The following is a 25,529-nucleotide window of genomic DNA, read 5'->3' on the forward strand; positions in this document are numbered from 1 at the left end:
AGAGGCATGTTTACAATAAACAGCCAACTGCCAGGGCGCCCTGGGGGGCTCAGTGGGTTTAGCGTGCCACTCTTCATTTCGGCTCAGGTCATGATCTCACAGTTCGTGGGATCGAACCCCACATTGGGCTCTTCTCTGACAGCACGGGGCCTGCTTGGGATTCTCTCTCTCTTTCTCCATCTCTCTGCCCCTCCTGCACTTGCCGTCTCAAAATAAATTAGCATTAAAAAAAATAACAGCCAACCCCTTCTCCAGCTGGCTGGAGAGACTGAGTTCCTGGCCACGGGAAGGGTCTGATTTTTCCCAACACTCATGGGGTTAACAGAAAACATTAGTTAGATGTGGCTGCTGCTAGCACATAAGGGGAAAGGATAAGCCCATTTGAGAATCGCTTCAGGAAATTCAGGAAGAAGCTCTTCCCAGCATTCAAATTACAGGGCAGCACTGTTCAATGACAGTCCGTAACCAGTAGGGGGCGGTCTTCAGATAGGAGACAGGAGAAGGTGGGCCCAAGAAAATGACCACAAGTTTCTGGTGGCTCCTAGGCTTATTCTTAATGAACATCATATCCTTGTTCTTTTTTAAAAGTGTAGTAAACCTGATATATGGTAATTTAAGAATAGCCAAGGCATCTGCTTGGGGGGGAGGGGGGGCGGTGCTGGAGGAGGGCAGCGGGATGAAGACAGGTGTTCCGAGGGGAGCAGCAGACATAATGGGAAACCTTCCCAATGTAGAGGGAAACATCAGTCGCACCTAAACATACAAACAAGAAAAAGTCCCGAGTTCAGTAGCAAAAGAGGCTTATGATCACCTCATTCCTTGACTATCCACCAGCTCCCTACGGGTGGCCCTACGGCAACACCAGAGAAATGAACAGGGCAGGGGTGGAGGAAGGCATCTCCAAGCAATGCAGCCCTTTGGCCAAACGAGGAGTTCCTCCTGCGGAGTTTGCCCTGCTTCGGGACCAGTCGGACATCCCTGCAGACCGCAGAGCCATGGCCACGCTCTCCCCGTGGCGCAGAGGTCTCCAGCCTCCAGCCCCAGGGGCTGACTCTGATGGGGACGTGATCAGGAGGGGACATGAGCAGGAGCGCCCCCCTTCTCCACTGCTGCTGCCGTGGAGCGGGGTGGGGAGGGCAGGCTTCTGAGGAGGAGGACCGAAATCTGCTACAGGGGCCCAAGTGCTCCCCTCGATTGCCTTTCCACGGGCCTCCTCTAAAGCAAGCCACCTGCTTCCTGCACAGCCAGCCCCAGCCTCCAAGGTCTCCGCAAAGAAGAAACTGATCCAAACCACCGCTGAGGATCGAGAGCCTTGGCATTGCCTCCGCTTATATTTGCTGTTCACTAAGGAGTTTTGTGGAATCCAGACTCATTTTCCACTGAAACAAGGGAAAGTAAAGACAGCACCAAATAAAAATAGATTCCTGGTGTTTCCTATTTACTCAGCGCCGCTGCTCTCTGTAGGCCAGGGGCTTCTCTGGACATCTGGAGAGAACACCCCCTCCAAAGAACATAAAAGTGATGATTTCTTCTCTTCCGTGTTCCCACTTCCTTTTCTTTGGTTGCTTGTAGGTTTATCTTGGGGGCTCTGCTGGATGAATCCCCAAACTCCTTTTTCTAGCTCTATTTAGAAGGAAACAGATTTCTGGGTGCCTGTCTGCCTCTGGTGACCCCGTTTCCCCACTTATACAGCAGAGCTCATTATTTCTGGCCTGCTGGACCTCAGAGAAGATACAGGAGGGACTGGGTGACTGCTAGAAAGAGGGGGCTTGAGGGCTGGAACAAAGACCTCACGTCCTCCTTCAGAATAATGCAGGCAGAGCCCGGGGTCCCCAGCAAAGGCCCAGGGTGACAAGACAGAAAAAGTTTATTCAAAAGGACTAAGCAGAGGGGCCAAATATATCGGGCCTAAGGACACATGTGTGACTTTAAGTCCTTTCTGACAACCGTGGGGACGTCAAACAGGTTTGGAGAAAAGGTCTGAGTGGCGAACCAGACCACCAGTGCCTGGGTGGGCTGGGGGTGACGGGTCCTCGCTGCAAATTGGTATATGGCCCCTGTGCATGGCCCACGTGCCGAACGTGTTTTCCCGTCCAAAAGCAATGAGAACAGCCTCACTTTGCCGACTGACTTTTGCACCACAACAATAAAGTTAATAATGGAAAAAACATTTATCCCGTGGCTAGGGACACTCTCCACTACCAGAGTGTTGGATCCACACTCTATCAACAGAAGTTGCTGAGAGCAAACCAAAGCTTATTAACTGATTTTTATGAATGATTGAAGCAGCAAAGCAGATTTATTTCATTTCCATAATTTAGCAATTGACAATTACATAAATAGCTTTCTAAAGTCATCAGGATGAAAACCATCCTGTTCTTGAGAGGAAGAGAAATGAAGTGACAAAAAAGAGCCAAACCAACGTGCCACTGTAGGGGACGGTTATGGGCTGACTTGTGTCCCCCACCCCCCACCCCCCACTCAAAGTAGGCGCTGAAGTCCTAACCCCCACTACCTCAGAATGTGACTTTATATGGAAAGAGGGTCTTTACAGAGGTAATCAAGTTAAAAATGAGATCAGTTAGGGCAGGCCCTGATCCAGTTACCGCTGGTGTCCTTGTGGAAAAAACGGGAAATTTAGACACAGAGGTCCACAGAGGGAAAACAATGTGAAGATGCAGGGAGGAGACAGCCATCTATGACCCCAAGAACACCTGAGGCTCCCAGAAGCTAGGAGGGAGGCATAGAAAGATTCTGCCCTACCGCCCTCTGAAGCGACCGATCCTGCTCGCACCTTAGTCTTGGACTTCCAGACCCCAGAACTATGAGCTAATACACTTCTGTATTTATGCACCCCCAATCTGTGGTTACAGCAGAACTAACCAAGTAACCTAGGGGCTCGTATCTCCTGTGGCTTCCAGCACGTGACCCCCCCTGTTTGGGGAACCTCCATGGCACAGACCTTGCTGGGAAGCGGAAACTCCCCCCTCCTCCCACTGTGAAAGCCGTAAGGCAACACCCCTGTCCTCAACCCCCGGAAGTTCACGCTCCCTCCGGGAACACGGAGTCTGAAGCACGAGACGGGTAAGATTGTATTCATTTGTCACCGGCAGGGGTCGGCATCCGACGTTCAGTTGTCACGCCAGTGCGCCCGTGCAGGTGACACCACTCAGTGCTTGCCGAAGCCAGCCAGTTGGTTTCACCTGGCTCCTGCCCCTTTTCCCAGCCTAGTCCTGCAGACTTCCCGCCGCTTCTGTGATCTCCTCAACAAACAAATCGGCGCAGATCAGCAGAGAGCGGAGTGTGGCCGTGGAGCTTTGACCGGCATTCCCAACCCTGCTTGACCACGGCCCCCTGGACATCTTGGTGTCGGTATGTCCAAAAGCAAAGTCATCGCCCAACCACCTCTCCTCTTTTCTGCACCCCTGCCACCCAGCTACTTCTTTTAGGGGCACCCCTATGCTCCCTAGGCCCAAGCTGGGCCTCAGGGCCATCTCTGACTCCTCCCTTGTCTGCCAGCCAATCACCGCACAGATCACATTAGACCTCTCTCCCAAGCATCCTGCCCATGCTTCCCCTTCTTCCTAGACTCCTAGCTGCTGCCCTCATTTTAGGTCCTCCTGACCTCCTACCTGAAACAGCTCCCCAGCTCCCCCACCAGTTTGCCCCAATCTGTTCCCTCAGATTCAGGCTGAGGCAGGAGAGTAGAGATGGAGAGAGAAAGGCCTAAGCCTGTCCCGGCCTCTCTGCCCTTCCTGCTTTTCCCAGGCTGCAACTCCTGCCCTAACTGACTTCCCACATCTGTTCCCCATTGGAACCCTCCACCCTTCAAAGCCCATCTCTAACACTTGAAGATTTAATGATTTTATCACCCAGATGTGCTCCTTCCCTCTTGAGAATCCCTTCTACTTTCTTTTGCTGTTGTTTTGGTGCAACTCTTAGGTTATTCCACTTAGAGTTAGTCATCTACAAGCTCATCTGATTCCTGGTATCTAATTATAACTCTTTGTGGAACAGGATTTGCCCTGGACTTGTCACCACCTCCACTGTCATAACTATCATCTCCCATTGGATTATTGCTATAGCCTCTGACTGGTCATTCATGTAGAAAGGCCCAAGTCCAAAGACCTTATGTGATCTGACCTCCATGACCTCTCTGCCCTGAAGGCCCCCTCCGACCTCCTTCTCCAATTCCCCTCCAGCCTCACTGCCTTCTCCCTGGTCCTTGAACATACCACACCTACTTCTGCCTCAGGGCCTTTGCACATGCTGTTCTCACAACCATGCTAACCCTGAAAGTTGTCTAAATCTTTGCTCAAATGTCACTGACCACCGTATTTAATGCTGCAACCCATCCCACCTTCACCCAGCACTCTTAGTTCCCATGACCTTTTTCTCTTCCTCCTCTTTTTCTCCATAGCATCACTTGCCCCCTAAAATACTGTATAATTTGTGTCTTTATTATGTTTATTGTTTGCTGTCTGCCTCTCCACCCTCGCCTGCCACAGTGGGAACTCCCCAAGAACAGGGATCTTTGTTATGCCCTCCGATGCCTCGAATGTGGTAGATGCTCATCAAATATTTGTTACATAAATGAATTTCTGTATTCTGCATACACAGGGCTATGACAGTCACTAGGTTCCCAAATCATACTACTTTTTTTTTTCAAGCACAACTGCCTGGTTGCTTGGCTGCTCTTCCTGGTGCTGCCATGGAAACCAACAGCCCAGGGACAAGTTGCTTCTCATCAAGTCAGGCAATGTGTATCGCCCCCCACTGCCCCCCCCTACAGAACACACAGCAGTGTGCCCATGCCCCCCACGGCCTGAGGACATGATGCCATGGCCAGTCAGCTGGAAGTATCCAGGATGCAAACAAGAGAGGGACGGGCCCCTCTACCAGCTGGAGCGGCCTCAGGCTTTCTCCGTGACCCGGTGCAGTGAGCAGAGGAGCCTCCCTGGAGGATTCACCCCCGGCTGACGTCTGCCCACACAGACCACACATTCTGTTCTCAGGAGATTCTCAAGTCCAAAAGTTCCCATTGCCTCCCCCAGGCATCATTTTTTTTTTCTCTATTCCCAATAATAGCAGACATTTATGATGCACTTTCTAAGGACAAGGCACTTTGCGTGTATCATCTGCAAGCCTCAGAACACTGCAAATAACCATTATCATTCCCCCACCACAGTTGAGGGCCTAAGGCGCAAGGAAACTGATCAGCATGCCTTAGGTCACAGAGTTCAGTGGTGTGGGGACCCAAGGCACGGCGCAGTCCTCGGCGCACTGCTCCTGCCCTCCTTGCTTGCTCCCCTCTGCTGCAGCTGTCTCCCACCCTGCACCTGCAGAAGGGGGCAGGGGGCAAGCAGTGGGGGCAGAAGGTCCCTGTCTCTGCAGCACCCCTGGAGCGTGCACATCGCACACATGCACACACACAGCGCAGCGGCACAGCCTGGGGGCCGCTGGCTCTCACCGGAGTAGGTTTCCGAGGGAGGCCGAACTCTCTCCGGAGGTCTTTGAAAACTAACAACAAATAAAAGATCAGCCCTTCTCTCTGGTATGACGTATGTGTGGTCGTGCCTAAAAGCAGAGATGAGCTGACCCCTCAGCTTTATGACAATGATGAACCATTACTGGACAGGCGGACTGACTGCTTGGAGCATTACTAAATCTGTTTTTAATAACATCACCAATCCAGGACCAAACCCTAACCCGGCGCTGCAATAAAGTCCATCATCGCTGGAGAGAGAGCATTGGGTCAGGGAGGGCAGAGCAGGGAGGCTGGGGACGGCCTGTTTGTTCTGAAGTATGGGGCTTCGTGAGTCATAGACCAGCTCGGGGAGGAGTGGAGGGCTTGAAGATTTATCTCAGATGAGGTCTGAGGAATGAAGAAGAAAACAATGGCAAGGAGACCGTGTTGGAGCAGCAAGGATAACAGCCCGGCTTGAATGCTGCTCAGCAAAGGGACAAGGACGCTGTGCTGTGGGCACACACACAGCATGCAAAGTGTGGGAGTCAGAAGCACACAGAGAGAACACCTAACGTGTCCAGGGTTATCAAGCAAAGCTGGTCTCGAGCACCGATTCCGTGAGTCAGATATTAAGTAGTACGATGAAAGTCCGCCACCAGCAAAACCTGGTAGGTGCTGAAGAAACAAGAAGGGTGTGCAGGGCAGAATAGGAGCCCACAGCCACCTTCCAGGAGCTGCAAGGCGGTCACGGGAAATGGAGTGTGACGAGCATAGAGGAGAGTGGACAGGATCTCAGGGCAGTAATGCCAGCGGCTCCGCCTGAGCATCCCAGGGCATTTGGCTGGCTGGCCCGGGCCCTCAGACACTGCTGGTGTCGACGGCACTCCATCACCTCCAGTCCCTGCCAGAATCTGGCCGTTTGGTGTCAGAAGGAGTAGGACAGAGTTCCTATTGGGCAAAAGAATGCCAAACTGAGCAGAGGAAGGTCTGAGGTTCTGCGTGTGAGCTTTCAGATAGCTGAGAGGCAAGCCGTAGATGCTGCTTGGTGGGGAGACTAAGGTCCCTGGAGCCCCCAAGAGTGTGGCTGTGCAGTTCCCCTAGGCAACACAGGCAGGGGACGATGGCCTCTTCTCTGCTCCTGCACAGAACCTGCACTTCACCAGCTCCCGGAGTCCATGGTGCATCCAGCCTGGTGCTCACATGTGGGGCTCCAGTGGACAAGCAATAGCGAGGCTCCTCATGGTTCCTGGGAGAGCGTGTGTCCGGGATGGGAGCGGGGGAGCCCCTGTGTCCCTGTGTCCCTGCAACCCTAGCCAAGGGCTTCACGTGTAATACTCCTGGGGCCCCCTTAGGAGGGAAGGGTTGAAGGTCAGCAGATGAGGGTGGGAATCCATGGCTGCTGAACGGGACGCCTGGTGGTGGGGCCACAACATGGAACTTGTGACTTTAAAACACTCCCAGGGGCGCCTGGGTGGCTCAGTCGGTTGAGCGTCCGACTTCAGCTCAGGTCATGATCTCACGGTCTGTGGGTTCGAGCCCCGCGTCAGGCTCTGTGCTAACAGCTCAGAGCCTGGAGCCTGTTTCAGATTCTGTGTCTCCCTCTCTCTCTCTGCCCCTCCCCTGCTCATGCTCTGTCTCTCTCTCTGTCAAAAATAAATAAACACTAAAAAGATTTTTAAAAATACAAAATAAAACACTTCCAGACTGCACTGCGGAAGTGGGCAGTTCAATTACAGGAAGGGTCTTCATGTCTGAAATTCTACCCTTTGAGTCCTATGTGTATTAATTAGCTAATGCTGCATAACAAGTTCTTCCAAAACTTAAGAGACATAAACACCAATACCCATTGATTATCTCTAATCATTTCTGTGGGTCGGGAATTCAAGAACAGCTTGGGTGGGCATTTCTGGCTCAGGGGACTGTCATGAAGTTGCAGGTGGATACCAGGGAAGGCAGCCATCATTTGAAGACGTGGCGGGGCTGGAGGATGCACTTCTTTTTTTTTTTTTTTTTTTTTAATTTTTTTTTTCAACGTTTTTTATTCATTCCTGGGACAGAGAGAGACAGAGCATGAACGGGGTAGGGGCAGAGAGAGAGGGAGACACAGAATCGGAAACAGGCTCCAGGCTCCGAGCCATCAGCCCAGAGCCTGACGCGGGGCTCGAACTCACGGACCACGAGATCGTGACCTGGCTGAAGCCGGACGCTTAACCGACTGCGCCACCCAGGCGCCCCTTGGAGGATGCACTTCTAAAATAGCTCACATGTGACTGGCAAATTGCTGCTGGCTGTGGACGTGGGGCCTATGCTCCTGCCCACATGCGGCTCTCCCCAGGACTGACGGCTTGAGTCTCCCCATGTCATGGCGGCTGGATCCCTCCAGAGCAAGTGATCCGAGGACCAAGGCTGCGGTGCCTTTTTGACCTGATCTTGGAAGTCACCCCCCATCACTTCTACCATAGTCTATTCATCATGCAGGCCAGCCCCAATTCAATGTGGAAAGGGATACCCAGAGGTGAGTGTGCCCTGGGAGCTCCCTTGGAAGCCAGTTACGACCTGTCTTTTTTTTTTTTTTTTTTTTTTTTTTTTTTTTTGAGAGAAGTAGGGAGTATGAGTAGGAGAGGAGCAGAGAGGGAGAGGGAGAGATAATCTCACGCAGGCTCCGTGCTGACAGATGCAGGGCTTGAACTGACAAACTGTGAGATCATAACCTGAGCTGAAAACGAGAGTCGGAAGCATAACCAACTGAGTCACCAGGTGCCCCACCACCCTGTCTTCTGTGACATCCAGTCATTGCCCACAAGGGCCTCTGGGAAAGGCAGTAATTAAATCACATCAACCCAATTCTTACCCTATTGAAACTGACTTCTAACTGGGTTTTATTTCCCCAGGCATGAGGGAAAGTCTAAGGGGAGGCTAAACAAACATGACAGTGAATGGGGGGGGGGGGGGGGGGGGGGGACGTGGGAAAGGAAGTGAGATCCAAAGGAAAGAGGGAAAAGCTGAACAAGGGTCTTCTCTCCTGCATGCCCAGGGCTCCCCTGCTCATTCATTCGCCTCTAGAACAAACAGGGATTGCACCATGGTGTGCTAGGGGCCCCGTAGTGACCCAGCCCTCCCATCCAAGTTTAGAGTTCCAGGTGGCTTCTGTTCCCATGTGGGTATCAAGGTCCAACAGGAGCACAGAGGAAGAGCTGCATGGAGTCTGGGGTGGGGGAGACCAGGAGGGCTTCATAGAGGAGGCATCAAAGTGAGCTTTCCCAGTCCCTGTACAGTTGGAGAAATAAGCAGAAAAGGCTGAGCATCTCATGCACTGTCAAAGGAAGTCACAGCCAAGTTTTCTAACCTCCAGCCACCAAACAGCACATTGGCCGACTCACGCAGGACACGGCTCTCTGGCCGTCGCGGGGAGGGGACCCTGGAACCACAGGGCTGGCAGATGGCCGGGAGCAGGAAGAGACACCACTGCCGCTTACCAACGTGAAGCCCAGGCGGGACCACAGGCTGGCGGCTTTCCGTCCTGTCACCTCCAGAACCGGGGAGGCAAACCTCGGTAGGCATCTTCACCCAGTCCCATCTGGGCAAACCTCCCTCGCCCAGGGGACAGTCTTCCAAAGGCCCAGTGCCGGCCTCTCTGGCTGGATGTTTACGCTAGTTCTTACCATGAGAATTGTCACAGTCACTGCACGGTGTTTGCCTTTTTGCGCTGACGTATTTCACTTAGCAAAATGGCCTCGGGGTTCATTCATGGTGCAGTGTGTCAGAGTTTCCTTCTTTTTTAAGGCTGAGTAATATCTCATTGTATGCATATACCGCATTTTGTTTATCCGTTCATCTGTTGATTGATCCATGGATTGCTTCTCCGCCTTGGCTGTTGTCAATAAGGCTGCTGTGAACATGAATATACGAGTCCCTCATAGTGAAGTATCTGCTTTCAATTCTTTCGGATTTATATCAGAAGTATAACATTGCTGAATCATATGATAATTCTCTTTTTTTTTTACGTTTATTTATTCTGAGAGAGAGTGAGAGACAGACAGAATCCCCAGCAAGTTCCATGCTGTCAGCACAGAGCACGATGTGGGGCTCGAACTCACAAACCTCGAGGTCATGACCTGAGCTGAAATCAAGACTCAGACGCTTGCCTGAGACACCCAGGCGCCCCTCATGTGGTAATTCTATTTTTACTTTTGTGAGAAGGCACCATACCATTTTCTGAACCAGTTATTATGTAACAGCTAATAGCAGTAGAAGGATTAGCGAAAGCAACCACCCTGCAAAGCCCTATCAGCACCCACACGTCTTTCTCATGTAACTCATGGATCTGGGCTCAGATCCCGACAGAGAACCTGCACTTGCTTGTACTCAACGTCGCTGTCATAATTAACCTTTCCAAACTGTGCTCCTCTCACAGATAAGACTCCTGAGTTGAGCTGAGGAAAGGGAACTTGTCGTGGGCAACAAAGAGTCAGGACTCAAGAGACTTGAACCCTGGCAACCACGCTCCCATCTGCCTCAGGGAGGTGCGGTTCCGAGCCGGGGTTAGAACTGGAGCTTGTGCAGCTGTATTGCCCAGGTCATGCCCCCGAAATGCTCTTTGCCTCAGTTTTTCATCTAGAAAATGGGTCTAATGGCACTGACCTGGGGATTTAAGGATTAAGTGAGGTGACTGTCTTAGTCTGCTCTGACTGCCATAACAAAATGCCATAGACGGGGTGACTTAAACAACAGAAATGTATTTCGTATGGTTCTGGAGACGAGACGTCCCAAATCAAGGTGTCAGTAAGGGAGCTGTCATTCTGAGGCCTGTCCTCTTGGCTCATAGGTGGCTGCCATCTCACCATGTGCTCACATGACCTCTTCTCTGTGCAAGCTTGGAGAGAGTGCAGGCTCTCTGAGGTTTCTTCTTAGTAGGACACTAACCCCATGTTGGGGGCCCCACCCACATGACCTCATCTAAGCCTAACCACCTCCCAAAGGCCCCATGTCCACACTGGGGTTGGGGGGTGGAGTTAAGAGTTTTGACATAGGAATTGGCGGGTGGGGCAACATGCATTCCATCCATAACAGCATCTTACAAGGAGGTGTCCCTGTGTGCCAGGCCCAGTGCTGAGTGCTTCACCCCCATTATCTCACACTGCCCTCATCACTGCCCAGCAGGGCTGCCCAAGGCAGGAGACTTTTGCTGCTAACCGCACAGGCTCAGAAACCAACCGCCGGACAAAGGGTAAGCACTCAACCAGTACTTCCCATTACTTGCTCTGCTTTGCAGATAAGGAAACTGAGCCTAAGAAGTTGGCAGAGGTGGGGAGCTGGGCCCTGGATCCAGGCTGCTTGACTCCAGGCTCCCTGTGGAAGGCACTTCGTATGCTTCCTGGTGCAAGGTAAGTACTCAGTGACGGAGGTACTGGCCACTGATGACAATCATGATGTCTCCTTCTAGTTCAGGCAGCTGCCCTGGCCGTGGTTGCCTGGGTGTGGAGAGCAGACCCCACAGGGACAAGCACCTGTCCCCGAGGCCACACCCACCTCTCCACACTGTTGTCTCGGCCTCTGATCCTTCCCCACTCCCGTTAGACACGGCCCAACTGCAAGATGCAGCTTCCCATACTGCCCTGGTGCTGATGTGGGGGCTTCTGACGGTCACAGGAAGTCAAATGTCACAGCATGCAGAGCCGCCGTGGCATGGCTCCAGCTCCTTCCCGCCCTTCCCGTGGACTTGCCTTCGAGAGCCAGCTGCACCCTGCGGTGCTTGCGGGAGCTACCGTGTGCAGGGGCCTGTGCTCTTCCCACGTCAGAGGGTTGAGTTGTACCCATGCTCCCGAGCCTGGTCTGAAGACTCCCGGAATCGCTTCGCTTTCCCCCTCTCCCCACGCACACACATGCACATGCGCATACACACACACACACACACACCCTTCAGCACTGTCTCCCACCTTCCACTTTGTCTTACAGTTATTAAAATGCATGTGTTGTCTTTCTTGCCAAACTGCAAGCTCCCTGCAGGCAGAAACCAAGAGGACTCCGTGTTCTGAGTGCCCAGACAGGTGCCAAACCCCAGCTGTCTCTCCAAGAATGCTGATCAAACTGGAGCGAACTGTCAGAGTGAAATCCAAAGCTCCCAGGGAATCGCATTATCTCCTGAGCCGGGCCAGAAATGCCCGTGTGAAAGAAAGTCTTTGTGTCCCAGACACTCGCTCCAGGCCTCCCCCATGAGGGTGGGAGAGATCAGTCAACACCGAGGGCTTAAAACCTCTGCTTTTTTTTCTCTTTTCCCTTTTAGGGCATGTTTATTGTTATAATTGGCCCAAATATTTTAATTCCCACAAAGATGTGTCACCTCCAATCTCGGCAATGTCAAAATGTCATCGAGTAACCTCCCTAAAGTTCCTTTGAACCTCCGTGTCAGCCAACTCCCCCAGGAGGGCGCAGCACAAAGCCCGGTGAGGGTGAGGCCGTAGGTGTATTCCCCCACCTGCTTCTCCCGCTTCTATATATATGCAAACTCGTTCCGAGAAATAAAACAACTGTCTCTGGTGCTCAAGCTAAATCTTGCAAAGATTATGTCTTGCTGCTCTCTATAAACCGCCCGAGAACTGCTTGTCTCCAGAACTATTATCCTCAGAAACAGAAAGAACATTAGCATCTCTCCACGTCATCCTTGCTTTTGCCTGCTGCTCTTCGAGCTTTCCTCCACAGCAGCATTTTGCTTTCAGCCCTAAGCATCATACTTTGCTAAATAATGGTGCGGGGAAAAAATCTTTTTTAAGAAACACAGCCCTTTTAATTTCCCAGCCTGCAGATTTGTTTTACACACGTCCTTTCTCTCTAGTTTTTGGACACGTGGTATGGTGCAAGCTCTCTGCGTCTATGGTGGCGTTTCATTTTTAGTACTTGTGTTGGAGCATGACTCATAGGTGTGTGCACTCACGTATGTGTATCTTTACGTGGATGCGTGTGCATTTGTGTAGATGTATGTGTATATAAGCACACGTGTGTGTGGTTTTGCGGCAGTGTTTGACCCAATATGCGTGTTAAGTTTCTCAGCCAGCCCTGCTTTTATGTTGGGACAACATGGCTAGTTTTGGCCACTGAATCGTGAACAGAGGTTAACTTGGGGGCCAGGACAATCCATGTGCCTGTGTGGTGGCAGCCGTTATGAACCGAACGTTTGCGTCCCCCCTCCAAATTCCTATGTTGAAGCCCTAACCCCTAATGTGATGGTATTTGCAGGTGGGGCCTTTGGATGGTGATAAGGGTTAGGTGAGGTCTTAGAGGGGGAGGTGAGGAGACAAGATGGGATTCGTGTATTTATAAGAAGAGAAAAGAGAGACCAGAACTGTCCTGCTCACTCGCTCTCTTCCATGGGCGGACACAGCCAGAAGACAACTATCTGCAAGCCAGGAAGAGCGCCCCCACCAGGGACGGAATATGTTGGCACCTTGATCTTGGACTTCCCATCCTCTAGAACCGTGAAAAAAAGCGCGTCTATTGTTTAAGCCCCCCTCCTCCCTCCGCCTGCGGTACTTTGTTATAGGAGCAGGAGCCGACTAAACCAGGTCTTGGAGAGTGTATTCTAAATGAAGTAGCTTCAAGGGGGAAAAGGCTGTCAAACTCACACCAGACTGTGAAGCAAGGTATAACTGCTGAGTGTGCTTAGCCGTTGAGATTTCAAGGTTCATCTCTTGCTGCAGCAAGCATCATCTCATCTATAAAACAGTGCAGATAATTATTGGGGCGCCTGGGTGGCTCGGGCAGTTGAGCATCGGACTTCAGCTTAGGTCACAATCTCGCGGTTTGTGAGTTCAAGCCCCGCCTTGGGCTCTGTGCTGACAGCTCAGAGCCTGGAACCTGCTTCAGATTCCCTCTCTCTCTCTACTCCTCCCCTGCTTGCTCTCTCTCTCTCTCTCTCTCTCAATATAAACATTAAAAAATGAAAATTAAGAATTAAATCATAAAAAAATAAAATAGTGCAGATAATACCAAGCAAATAGTGCTGTTGTGTGGATTGAATTAGATAATAAGTGTTAAGAAGCCTGTGTGCCTTCTCTCTCAAGTAACTCAATTAAATTGAACGAGTACCTAATGAGCATCTTGCTTGTCTGGGACTGCACGAGGTGCTAGGGATCCAAGTCCAGGAGCTCTGCCCCCCGGGGGACATTTTAGTCTAACAGGACAGATGTGCAAACAGCTTTTTCACAATGTGATTAGATGCCCAGTTATAGGAGGGGACACAACAGAGGAGAGAGTAGTTAATTCTGGAGGAGTCAGGAAAAGTGACACGAAAAGGGTTAGAATGAGCAGTGTTTTGAGAAAGAAATAGAGCTTGCCAGGTTCAGTGAGGCAGGGGTCTGCCCCAGGTGAGATAGGGTGTTGGGTATAAATGGTGAGCTGTGTTAGTAAGAAGGGCCCTTTTCTGGTCTCTAGAACATTCATCTCAGTCCTAAGATCCTCAGACTCCACTTTCGATTGGGGATGACCCACCCTCAGTGAGCAGCCAGGGGTGGATGAGGGAGAGAATGAAGTTTTTTTGGTCTTAGAAAAGAAAACACAAGTTTTCATTCTTTTTTAAGACCATGACAAACGGTCCTTTCTTTGTATTCATTCTGAAGGGAGCGACATTGTCCTCCTCTGCCTTCCCAAAGAGACCGCGTGCTCCGAGGGGACAAAGATAGACCTGGTCATGCATGTCCCTGGGGTCCCCAAGGCCGGGGGCCCGGTCTGCATATAGAACTCCACAAGCACCCGTTGAATCCACAGGAACATAGAGCTTGGCCAGTTCTCAGGCTGCAGCACTGAGCAACAAAACCGAACGCCTCTCCCTTGGTGCTTTTTTGGGTCCCCCAAAGTCCCTCCATCCCAAGCAGTCCTGGCACTGAACTGAGGCTCCTCTCTGAGACCTATGGGGGCGCCTGTGTCGGTCCACGGCGCCACCCCGCGGCCATGCCTGGGAACTGCACGGACGGAGAAGCGCCCCGGGCCCCTGTCGCTGCGTCATCCTCTCCTGCCCACAGTTAGGAAAACCCGGGTCCTGGGCCGGTCATCCTCAGGCCCACTCTCTTCCCCTGTGAAGTCCCTGAAATTGGACAGGCACTGCTTTGACCACGGTTATTTTGATCTTGATAGCTTAAGCCCTGTTTTCCAAGACATTGAAGAAGGAGTCGCTGTGAGAACCCAAATGGCATGTGAGACACAGGGACAAAGACAGGGTGTGGCGAACCCTCACCAAAGAGCATGTTGGGTAAGGACGCTGACAGATGTGGGTTTGATCCCAACGAGTGGCGTGACCCTGGCAGTTCCCTCACCTCACTGAACCTCAGTCTCCCTCTCTATAAAATGGGGATGATAAAACTCATAGAATCGCCACGAGGATCTAAAGATATAATCCATGCCAAATAAGCCAAGGCTCTGTGAGAGCTACACAGCAAGTGCTCAACAAGACACTTGGGCTTCTATGGCTCCTCTGAGTCTCACTTCAAGATAACGAGGTAGAGGGGCGCCTGGGTGGCTCAATGGGTTACGCATGATTCTTGGTTTCAGCTCAGGTCATGATCTCACGGTTTGTGAGTTCGAGTCCCATGCCGGCAAAGCCTGCTTGGGATTCTCTCTCTCTCCCTCTCTCTCTCCCACTCACATGCTCTCTCACTCTCTCTCAAAATAAATAAATAAACTTTAAAAAAAAAAGAGCAAGGTAGGTAACAGTTTTATTTCCATTTTTATTGACAAGAACACTGAGTTTGCTTAAGGACCCGCCCGTTGCCTTTCAGCCAAGAAGTGACGGGAGTTGAAGGAAGCATTCTAGGTGGCACCTTGAGAGGAGAAACGCGCAGGGCAGAACCGCTGAAGAAAAGTTGGGATGGCTGCAAGGAAGAAAGAGGAGATGCAGAACTTGAATCCAGCATGGCAACGTGCTCTCTTCCTTCAGGGATTTGAGACTCTTCCGGAAAAAAATCCATATTCAAAAGTTGGTCTTGAAAGCACCTGGCCCCGTCAGGAGACCTGGGTTCTTGGTCCCAGCTCTGCTACGGGGCAGCTGTGTGACTAGGGGATCTTCCTTCTCAGCAGCATTGGGGGGGGGGGGGGCACGTCGAAGAAGGCACCTGCCTGCTCAGGGCCCCTCAGCTCTCACCGCATCACTCAAGTCTGTGCCTCATCCAGGCGCCCTGTAGGAAAGCTGCCCAACGTTCACCCTGCGACGTCCATGGGCAGGGTGCCACCATTTGCCTTCAGAAACCTCCGGGAAGGAGGAAGCAAGGACATAGAACTCTGGCCTAGGGGGTGACAGATGGAAAGAATAACTCTTGACTCAATCACATGAACGGGAGATTAACATTAATCCTTGCCGGGACTGAGTAACTGCCCAAGGAGGCCCACACGAGCCGCCGAGGGAGCAGCAGGCTCAGAGTGATGCAGGCTGGGGAGCCAGGCCCACTGATTTATGGGCAGCATTCAAAAAGTTAAATGAGCAGAGGCTTTGGAGACCAACACGGGGCAGAGCGGGAGGAGAGGCCAGTGCTTGGTGACGACCTCTCTGGATTCAGAAAAAGAATGCTGCATAGTGTACCCACTTCTTTCTAGGTGAAGGGGTGGCTGTGTGTGTGTGTGTGTGTGTTTTCATGTTTTGCTTTTGGCTGATGTTTTAAATACGAGCAGGCCAACTGGGAGATGTAATCACAGGCCTTTCATAACTGCCTAACGATGGCAAGATGAATGGTTTGGGTGGTGCTGGAGTCATAAATAACAGCAGCATATCAGGGCAAAATTAAACAGCAAGAAAAGCGAATGAAATAAATCTCCTGGGACTCAGGACCATCTTTTCCTAGGAAAACATCAGGATGAGAAAGCTTGATTCCTATGCCAGACCAAGAGCCAAAATCCCCAACACCCTTCACATGGCACCACAGCAACACGTCATTGACCTTGAAGTGCTTAAGGACAAGTCCACGCCTGATTCATGTTTGCATCTAACCCCTCCGGTGCCCGGCACAGAACAGGAGACACGTTGTACCCAAATGGATGGGGGATGGGTGGAAGGACCGCATGGCATGCTGTTGTGAACTCAGACTTGAAGTCAGCTGATCTATGCCCAAACCCCGACTCTGTGTCTTTCCAGCAAATTATCAAGCCTCTCTAAACCTCAGTTTCCTTGTCTGCAAAAATGGTGATAATGATAAAAGTGTGGTTGCAAATACTAAATGGAATATTGCACATGAAGCCTAGTGTATGGTGGGTTCTTAGTGTTCCCTCTTTAGCATTACTAATGGCTGAATGAAATAACTGGGAACTAAAACTCCATTCCACAGGCCAAACCGGTAGAACCAATTTTTTTCACACCTCAGGGAGATAAAGGCTAAGGAACCATGGATGACTATGATGAGGGAGGTGTCATGCTGGGGTTTGGGGGCTCCCTTAGCCATCCCTGCTCTTGGCCTGACTCTTGGTTACCACACCCCCCACCTCCCACCGTCCCTTCCCCTTTGACTTAGGGAAGAATCTACAGATTTAGACTGGGAACACGGCGGACACCCAGGCCACAGCTAGCCTCATCTCTGGCCTCTGGGAAGGGCGGGGAGGGGGAGAGCCCTCTGTGATGATGCCTGCCCAGGAAAAACAAAACCCCAAATTCCAACCGTCATTGTCCCCGTACTGAAGGCCTGCTTCTCTTTGGCCACCACTTCCTTCCCGACAGGGAGTACCCAGCCCAGGTATGGTCACTTGTAAGAGTGCCAAGCTGTGTGGGGAGCCAAGCTCTGCCCTTGGTAAGAAGCAGTTCCTACTTTTCCAAAGGGACAGCCCTATAGGCTAGTGACAGGCAGAAAACAATGATGCATCATGGAATTTTATGACATGAGGTATTATTTTGCATGAGAGCCCAAGTTCCAGGAAGACCTTCTGAGGAAATCTTTTTCAGTCTGGAGACTCTTGTAGCCTCTCAGCCTGGTGGGGTGCCCTGAGGGCTTCGACCTCCCTCCTCTCACCTCCCAGTGCTGGGCGCTCTGAGGGCCAGTTAGTGCCAAGCCCACTCGGCTCTTCTCCTCTTGTGAGGGGGGGCACCACCACAGGCGCCCGAGCCACGGCTCCCCGGGCAAAGGCTTGGAGTGCTTCCTCGAGACCACTCAGGCTTGTGTGGGCATGATGTAGGGGGACAGGAATGACTCGGGGCCATCCAAGATGCCGGATGAGACCAAATGCAAACAGACGCTCTGACCTCTCTCTTTGACGCTTCAGGCTCCATCTCTCAACAGGGAGTCAGGTCTTGGCATCTCAGACAAATCCATCCAGAGCCTAATGGCTGAGGGGCCATCCCAGACGCCACCGGAGCATCCCCAAAGTGTGAGGTCGTGGGAGCTCGCGGGGCCTGGCAAAGTACCCGGACATTACTTAAATGCTGGAAGAAACACAAGCTCCCAACCAGAATATTTAGCAACCAGAAACTAGGCCTCACTATTAAAACAAGCAAACATTTAGGCCTTACGAATGCCTAACACCCAGAAAGAGTGGCATTCACATTTGTGAAAAGTCAGCATCAAAAATACCAGAATCTCAGGATTGGCAAAAACCCAAAGATGCCCATCCTGGTGATTCTCAAGCCCGATCCCAAGAATGGTCTGTGTTGGAATCATGCAGGGTGCTTAATAAAAATGACAGACTTGGGGGCCATACCGCAGACGCTCAGAAATTTCTTTCAGCAAGCTCCCCAGATGCTTTTGATGATCACCAGGTCCGGAAGCCACTGACTCAGTCCCCTGCTCCTGCAACTTTTCTGTGACCACGAATCCCTGTTAGCAGTCTTATTCAAGTGCAGACCTGTTTCAGGTCTGGGGTGCAGCCTGAGATCCTGCCCTTCTAATGCTGCGGGTCTCAGGACCGCCCTGTAAGAGGCAGGACTGTTCCCCAACCTCCTCCACTTTACTGAGGAAACCAATCAACATGAGGGGGTGAGGGCTGGGAGTGGGGGTGATGAAGTGGGCAGGGGGTGAGCACAAGGAAGTTGCAGGCCTCGCTGGGCAAGAATGCTGGGAAAGCCAGCCCTGGAGGAGCCCACAGAACATCTCCCGACAACAGTGTCAGGGCTTGTGCCCTAATGACTGTTGCAGGCACACAGTGGCAAATATTCAGAACCACGCCGGGTAGTGCCCACAAACAGGAGAATCAAGCTTCTTGCCCAGATCCAGTCTGAGGGCTCGCAGAAGCCTGACCGTAACTGTCCCTCCCCTGCCCCGCTTTGGCAAGATCAACTTTACATCTATATGCCAACTGCTGGTACTTATTCCAGAGTGCTCATCAGGCACCCCTGACATTTCCTCCCACGCCCCCCATGCATGCGCACGCGCGCACACACACACACACACACACACACACCTCTTGGCTCCTCACAAGTCACAATGGGAAATAGCCACCCCATCTCCTGAGAGCTCTGGGCTAGACATCTTTTGTCCCGGCTCACATTCCCTCGGCACACTTCTTGTCCAGCTCTAGCTGCAGCAACCTGCGGGGCACAGGTGTGGCCCAACAGCACCTTGTCTTAGCTGCACCTCTTGTTTCTGTCCTAGGGGCTTCTTGCTGGCCTTCCATGGGATGCCCACAGAGCAGACTCAGCTATTCTAGCACCTGTACAAACCCGGAGGGGCAAGGAAAGGAATGCTCCCCGGGACAACCCTTGACCAGCAGGACTGAAAGCTGGGAACTGAAGACTGCCTTCTCTCTCGTGGACAATTCAGAGGCGCGTAAGCCCACAGGCAACCGGCTAAACGATGCACGATGCACGCTTGGATCAGCTTCCACTCCTTCCTCCTGCACTCTGCCAGTCTCCACATTTCTGTCCCCTTAGGTCACTTCCTAAAATAAACACCCCGCAGGTAAGCTGTCCCAGGCTCTGCTTTTGAGAAACACCAAGCTCACGCATGCCTCAAGTAGTAGCGGCTGAATCCTGCAGAGCAAGGGAAGAGGAAGCCAGAGACTTCAGAGAGGGCCCACGGTGACCCAGAACATTTGAGACTCCCTGAAGCCAGCGGCCCTGCCTGAGGATCACCCAGCTTTGCAGGATTGTGCATAGAACAAATTATGTTGTGTCCAAAAAATAAATTTAAGATCCTCCGTGAGATGCTGGAAACAAGAAGGAAAGCTAAAGAAATGAGGCTTGTTTAGCCTGGAGAAGAGAAAGCAAAACTCCCTTCCTAGAAGGCCTGGCTCTCAATATCAGCGGACATAAGTCAGGAGGAGGGGAGATAGGCTTAAGCTGGGGCTGAAGGGGCAGTTCAACCACCTTATGGTGCCAAGGGAGCATCCTTGAAGGAATGAGCTCCCTGCCATTGGAGGCATTCGGCTTGTGATGGGGCTGGGGGGGGGGGGTACTTCCCAGGGATAATGTGGAAGGGATTCATTTTTGAGATATGCAAATTGTTTCTTATCTAGGACCCTCTTTAAAAATCACAGAGACTTTTCAAACTAGGATTTTAAGAGTATGGATCTGCCCCAAAAGAAAGAATATTGATTGATCTGTAACTTCGTTACCCCCCGCCCCCCTTTACACAATGACATACACGACTGAATTGTATTTTAGTTGTTTTTGCCCAGCAGGCTGCTTTCTCATGAGGTCTTGGCACCACCTAGTGGCTCTTTAGTCCATTGCAACATATGCCTCGGATAAAACAGTATCTTACAATTTACTATCAACATGCTTTGATTAATGCAGCAACTCAACAAAAATATACTAAATACAAGGCACGGGTTAGGGGCTCAGCTAGAGCCTGGGGTGCAAGAGTGATCAAATAACACATGGTCTCCCCCTCGTGAGGCTCACAGCGTAATAAACAAGTAAACAACCAAAGAATGTTGTGGTATCATCAAGAAATAAACCCCTTCTGTGATAGAAAATAATGTAGGCAGGGGGAAGCCTCTCTGAGAAATATGAAATCGATTTGGAAGGGTGGATAAAAGGGGACAGGGGTGCAGAAACTGGGAGGAGAGGGGAAGGAACGTTCCATGAACACAGAGCACAGGGCATCCAAGTCCTGGAGTCACCAAGAGCTTGGTTATTCAAGGAACCAAAAAACAAGCCATTGGAGGGAAGAACAAGGAAAGTTCTATGTTTATAAACATTTCCTTGGTGAAAGCACACAGATGGTCAGCACGGTTCTTCCAGAACCGTACCTGGTTAAATTTTAACTTTAAAGAAGCGGGAAAGGGAAGATGCCATTACGTGAACTTGGCTGTTTCCTCAGGTCCAGCAGGATCCTACCCAGGGCCATCAGTGTTAGCTGTGCCCCCCACTCAAGACAGCCTACATCTGCTCCCACCCTGCACGGTTCCGCGTTACTGACAGGCTTCTGTGTCCTTGCCTAATTATACCGGAACCTCATATTAAAAGTCTAGAACTGGTTCTCAACCCTGGCTGCCAAGTCACCTCTGGGAGCTCTTAAGAATCCCAGACACTGGGTCACAGCCCTCACCAGTTAAATCAGCATCTCTGGGAGGTGGGCCCCAGGCCCCAGGGCTTGGAAAGCTCCCCAAGTGATTCCAGGTGCAGCCAAGTTTGAGAACTGATGATCTGGAAGGATACTCACCCAGAGAAAATATTTTATACTCCCAAATAGTGAAGGCTATACATGTAATGAGCCAGGTTGTTTTCTCTTTCAAAACCAGGCCTTCTCCCCAGGTGGAAGTCCCCACTCAGGGCCACCCGGCCCTCTCATTAAGTTCCCACCTAGCTGCTTCACAGTGCAGTCGACAGACCTGTGAGCTGGGCCTGCTAAAGGCACAAGAGTGGTGAGGTTCATTCACACCTTCCCAAGGTGCAGGGGCTCCAAAGAGCCAGACGTCCTGCCACCACAGCCTCAGCCCAAGTCACATCAGAACAGCCTTGGGGCTTTAAAGAAATACCACTGCTTGGGCCCAACCCGAGACTGCTTTCTGGAGGAAGAGGCCTGGGCTGTCCGGTGATTCTAACGTGCAGCCAGGACTGAAAGCCACGGTTGTCAAAGAGACCCGTGCTACTGACTTCTGGAGAGAACGGCAGTGGCCAGAACCGCTGTGTAACTGGGGGTGGCACTCTGAGTAACCCGCAGTTGCTGGTCTTTGTTATCTTCTATTACCTGCTAAGCAGCCCAGTCCCGACCAGTTAAAACCACAGCAGAGTCCACCCAGCTGTCAACTGCCCACCTCACTTCCCCCTGGCTGGGAAGAAAGGATCCCCCCCCCCCCCCCCCCCCCCCCCCCCCCCCCCCCCCCCCCCCCCCCCCCAGCCCAGGCTTGCAGCAGCCAAGTCAGCAATACAATGAGTGCATGATGGGTCAGTTACCTACAATAAAGGTATGAACATTCAGGGTCACACTAAACAAGCTCCATAAGGAACTGGCAATATGCACTTAACCTGCACAGGTACCACGTAGGATTTCAGATGAGCAATTACCAAAGCTTTTTTTTTTTGAGAGAAAGGTGTGCACGAGCAGGGGAGGGGCAGAGGGGGAGAGAGAATCCAAAGCAGGCTCTGCACTGTCAGCACAGAGCCCAATGCAAGGGTCGAACTCACGAACTGTGAGATCACGACCTGAGCCAAAATCAAGAGACGCTTAGCCAACGGAGACATCCAAGTGCCCCATGAAGCTCTTTTATTTTACCGAAAAGAAAACTACAGACACACGCCTCAAGGCCTGGAAGGATATGTACCAGAAAGGTAACAGTGGTTACATCTGGGTGGTGAAAATCCAGGTGATTTTAAGTTTGTTGTTGTTGCTTATCTGCATGTTCTAAGTTTTCTTTTTTTTTCTAAGTTTTCGATGATGAATATGTATTAATGTAAAAATATTACTTATGTAAAAGCTGAGCATGATCCTACAGAATCAGTTGTTTCTCACACAACTCAGGAAGTGAGTAGCTGGTCTCCAGGCGTTCAGCTCACAACTCTGCTTTTTAGGACACTTCCTGATTTTGCAAACTCTGAAGACTCTGCCCCCATGACAAGAGGCCAGGAGCCACACTACTTTTTTGGTAGCTCTGTAGCACTCGTAGGATCAAAATAAACACGTTTATTCATTCTACTGTTGTAGAGAATAAGACCATTCCTATGTCTTTTTCATAGAAGAAATGCATCCTTCACTGAATATGTGCATATTTTATCAGTGTTTTGCAAACTATAATCTATGAAACTAGTCTTCTCTGGACAATAGGCATAAAAAAAAAACACAAAAAGGGGGGGGGCGGGTCTGTGAGAGAGTTTCCTTCCTGCAGGTATCTGCAGGGCCTTGAGTACACTCCTTCATTGTGAATCTTCAATAGGAGAATACGGAATACAGCTTTTCCCCAATTTATTTAGCCATCACATTTTTCCAGGAAACATCTCCAGGGGCCAGAGCTCCCACGAACAGATTTTGGGAAATGCTAGTCTATCCTTTCAGCACCTAGTTCTTTGACCTTCTACCACAAAACAGAGTTAACTGCCCTGTTCATGACGCAGGCAGCAGGCCCCAGGCAGGGCGCTGCACAGAATGAGGTCAGGTGATTCACAGCACGCTCAGACTTCTGTCATCCAGAGAGCTAAGCCACAGATGAAGTGGCTCAGAGCCTAGAAAACAAATTGAGGAATGGTCCAATAAACGTTCACAATGGAACATCAGGTGACACTTTAATTTATTCTGTTTACAGACACCCCTAAGTTACACTATTTTTTTCAGTCTCATTTGGGTTGGATACAAATACATCCAGAGGCATGGCGAGAGGAGAAACATCAGACATTTCATTAGCTACTGTAACACTTGCTGTCTCTCTCCCCAACTCATCACCCCCAAAGGCATTTATACCAATGCTACTGCAAAAACCCAACGCATTTACATGAAATAATGCTTAACTGTACATTTAAGTTAAAAAAACAAACCACACTCAAACTCTGCTAGAAATGCGTGGTCGGAAGACAAGGGTCTGACGGTGTGACATACACGTGGATACTAAAAGTGAATGAGCACCTACTTTCTCCACAAGTGAAAAAAGCAATGACTCTACTCTTCCTGTGGGACAAGATGAGACCTTCACACCCTGCTCAAACGTCCGGTGGACATCATGACTGCATGAGTGTCTAAAAGCAGCTTGTTATTTTAATCATCACCTTGCAGGGATGCCTGGGTGGCTCAGTCAGTTAAGCATCCAACTTCAGCTCAGGTCACGATCTCGTGGTTCGTGGGTTCGAGCCCCACGTCGGGCTCTGTGCTGGCAGCTCGGAGCTTGGAGCCCGCTTCAGATTCTGTGTCTGCCTCTCTCTCTGCCCCTCCCCCACTTGCACTCTGTCTCTCTCACAAAAATAAATAAACATCAAAAAGAAAAGTCATTACCTTGCAGAGTGCTGCAGTATACAGCCACATTCCCCAAAGTGTGTTCCTAAAAACACTGGTCCTACAAAGTGCTCCTTGCAAAACGAAGTTTGGCATCAAAGAGATTTAGAAAATACTGTAAGCTGTTATCCACTTCCTGGAGAGGCACAATGTGCATTATCACATGGAAGGTTCTAGAAATCCTTTAAAAAGAAATTGCTTAACTGGGTTTAATCCAGAGTTTCCCAAATCAATCTGACCTCGGAATCTTTTTCTTTTTTTAGATAACACATTTCATAGAGCATATTTTGAGAAACCATCCTTTATGGTGTTTTTGAGAAATTCTTTGCAAAAACAAAAAGCACAGAAAAATCCAGAAACTCCTAGAATCATGCGTTGTTCAACAGCAAAGAGAACAAAGGGTCCTAAAGATCAGCACCCCATTCAGATTCCACCCCAACACCTCTGCCATACACCAAGCCTGCCTGAAAATGGGCAGCAATAAATTTTCCACAATTTCCGTCTGCATGGTGTAAAGCGTTAGGCATGTGGGTTCCGGTATGGAATTGAACATGGTCCAGACGGGGGAACCCTATTTCATGCACAGAGGCCAGATGTTCAGAGCCTTTTCCTCTTCTGCAGCAATCAAGTCATTAAACAACCACTGTTGCTTATCACACATCTATAAGGCTTTTCAAACAGACTTGACAGCCCTTTGTTCCTTATAAAAAAGGAACAAGAAAACGGAGAGCTTCTGATTATTTTCAGCAAGAATTACGCAGGCCAAGAAACCAAAATATAAAAGCTACGTGGCAAATAATTTTAAAGTGTTGAGCAAGGGCAGGGAAAGATGGAGACCAATGATCTTGGAATAATGGAATGATGTCAGTATTTCATCACATGCATAATACAGAATTCTTTTATTCTGGTCTCCAAGGCATTTCACGTGGTATTTTAAAACAGAACATGGCAAAAACAAAGCTCTCCAGTGGTGGGACTTGGCAAACAGTTAACATCTACGCCCTGCAAGGACGTAAACCAGCATTCACACCTCCACGGCAATTCTCGCAAACCGATACTGCAAAGAGGCAGGGGCCCTCAGCAACACTAGGCCCCTCTCTGCGGCTGGCTGGCCGGACAGCATATCCAGCAGACCCGTCAAGCTAACAAACCCCAGGGCTTCTCCACAGCCCACAGCCATGGAGAAATCTCCCTGGGTGACAAAGCCAAGGAGAACTCTGGAGCAATGAGAAGTCACATCCGGGAGAGGGCCTGACCACAAGCCCAGGGTCAGAGTGTGGTGCCCAGCCGCAGGGTATGCCCCGGCCGGACCCTCAGACACAGTGCACCCTCGGTTCTGCCTCTTCTCTATTTTCTTCTTCTCTTTCTGTTTCCGGATCTTGCTCTTGAATGGGTCACTGTGCTTGGATTCGTGGGGCCCACAGTACAACCGATCCTGACTGAGCTGGAGGAAATCCTCCTTGGCTGGAACACAGATCATGGTGTGCGGCTCGGGGCTGCCCTTCCCCAGCAGGGACAGGCTGACCCATACCAGGGCCCTGGGGAAACGGTCCAAGATGGACAGGCAGGCCTCTCTGGTCAATGCTTGCTGCCCGCTGCTGGGAGCTCGCTGGGCTGCCCAACGGGGTCCAGAACTGGGCCCACACCAGGCTGACAGCTGCTTCAGTGATTTTCTACTCCTATATGGAATTAGAGACACACGTTTGAGGATATTTTGTTTGAGGAGAAAACATGCAATT

At 50.7% G+C, this 25,529-nt stretch overlaps 1 protein-coding gene across 2 annotated transcripts in view; it reads right to left on the reverse strand.

Annotated features, from left to right (window-relative positions):
• Positions 1-21,939: 21,939 nt before the first annotated feature.
• The window catches only part of POP1 (POP1 homolog, ribonuclease P/MRP subunit), a 35,407-nt gene continuing 31,817 nt past the window's right edge, over positions 21,940-25,529 (reverse strand). For both annotated transcript variants that reach the window (XM_049633047.1, XM_049633046.1), the window contains one exon: positions 21,940-25,469. In XM_049633047.1, the coding sequence (XP_049489004.1) occupies positions 24,815-25,469 (655 nt within the window). In that variant the 3' untranslated portion in view covers positions 21,940-24,814. The remainder of the gene's footprint in view (positions 25,470-25,529) is intronic.

The sequence above is a fragment of the Panthera uncia genome, chromosome F2 (assembly GCF_023721935.1).
Source record: "Panthera uncia isolate 11264 chromosome F2, Puncia_PCG_1.0, whole genome shotgun sequence".
In the NCBI taxonomy this organism is placed as follows: domain Eukaryota; kingdom Metazoa; phylum Chordata; class Mammalia; order Carnivora; family Felidae; genus Panthera; species Panthera uncia.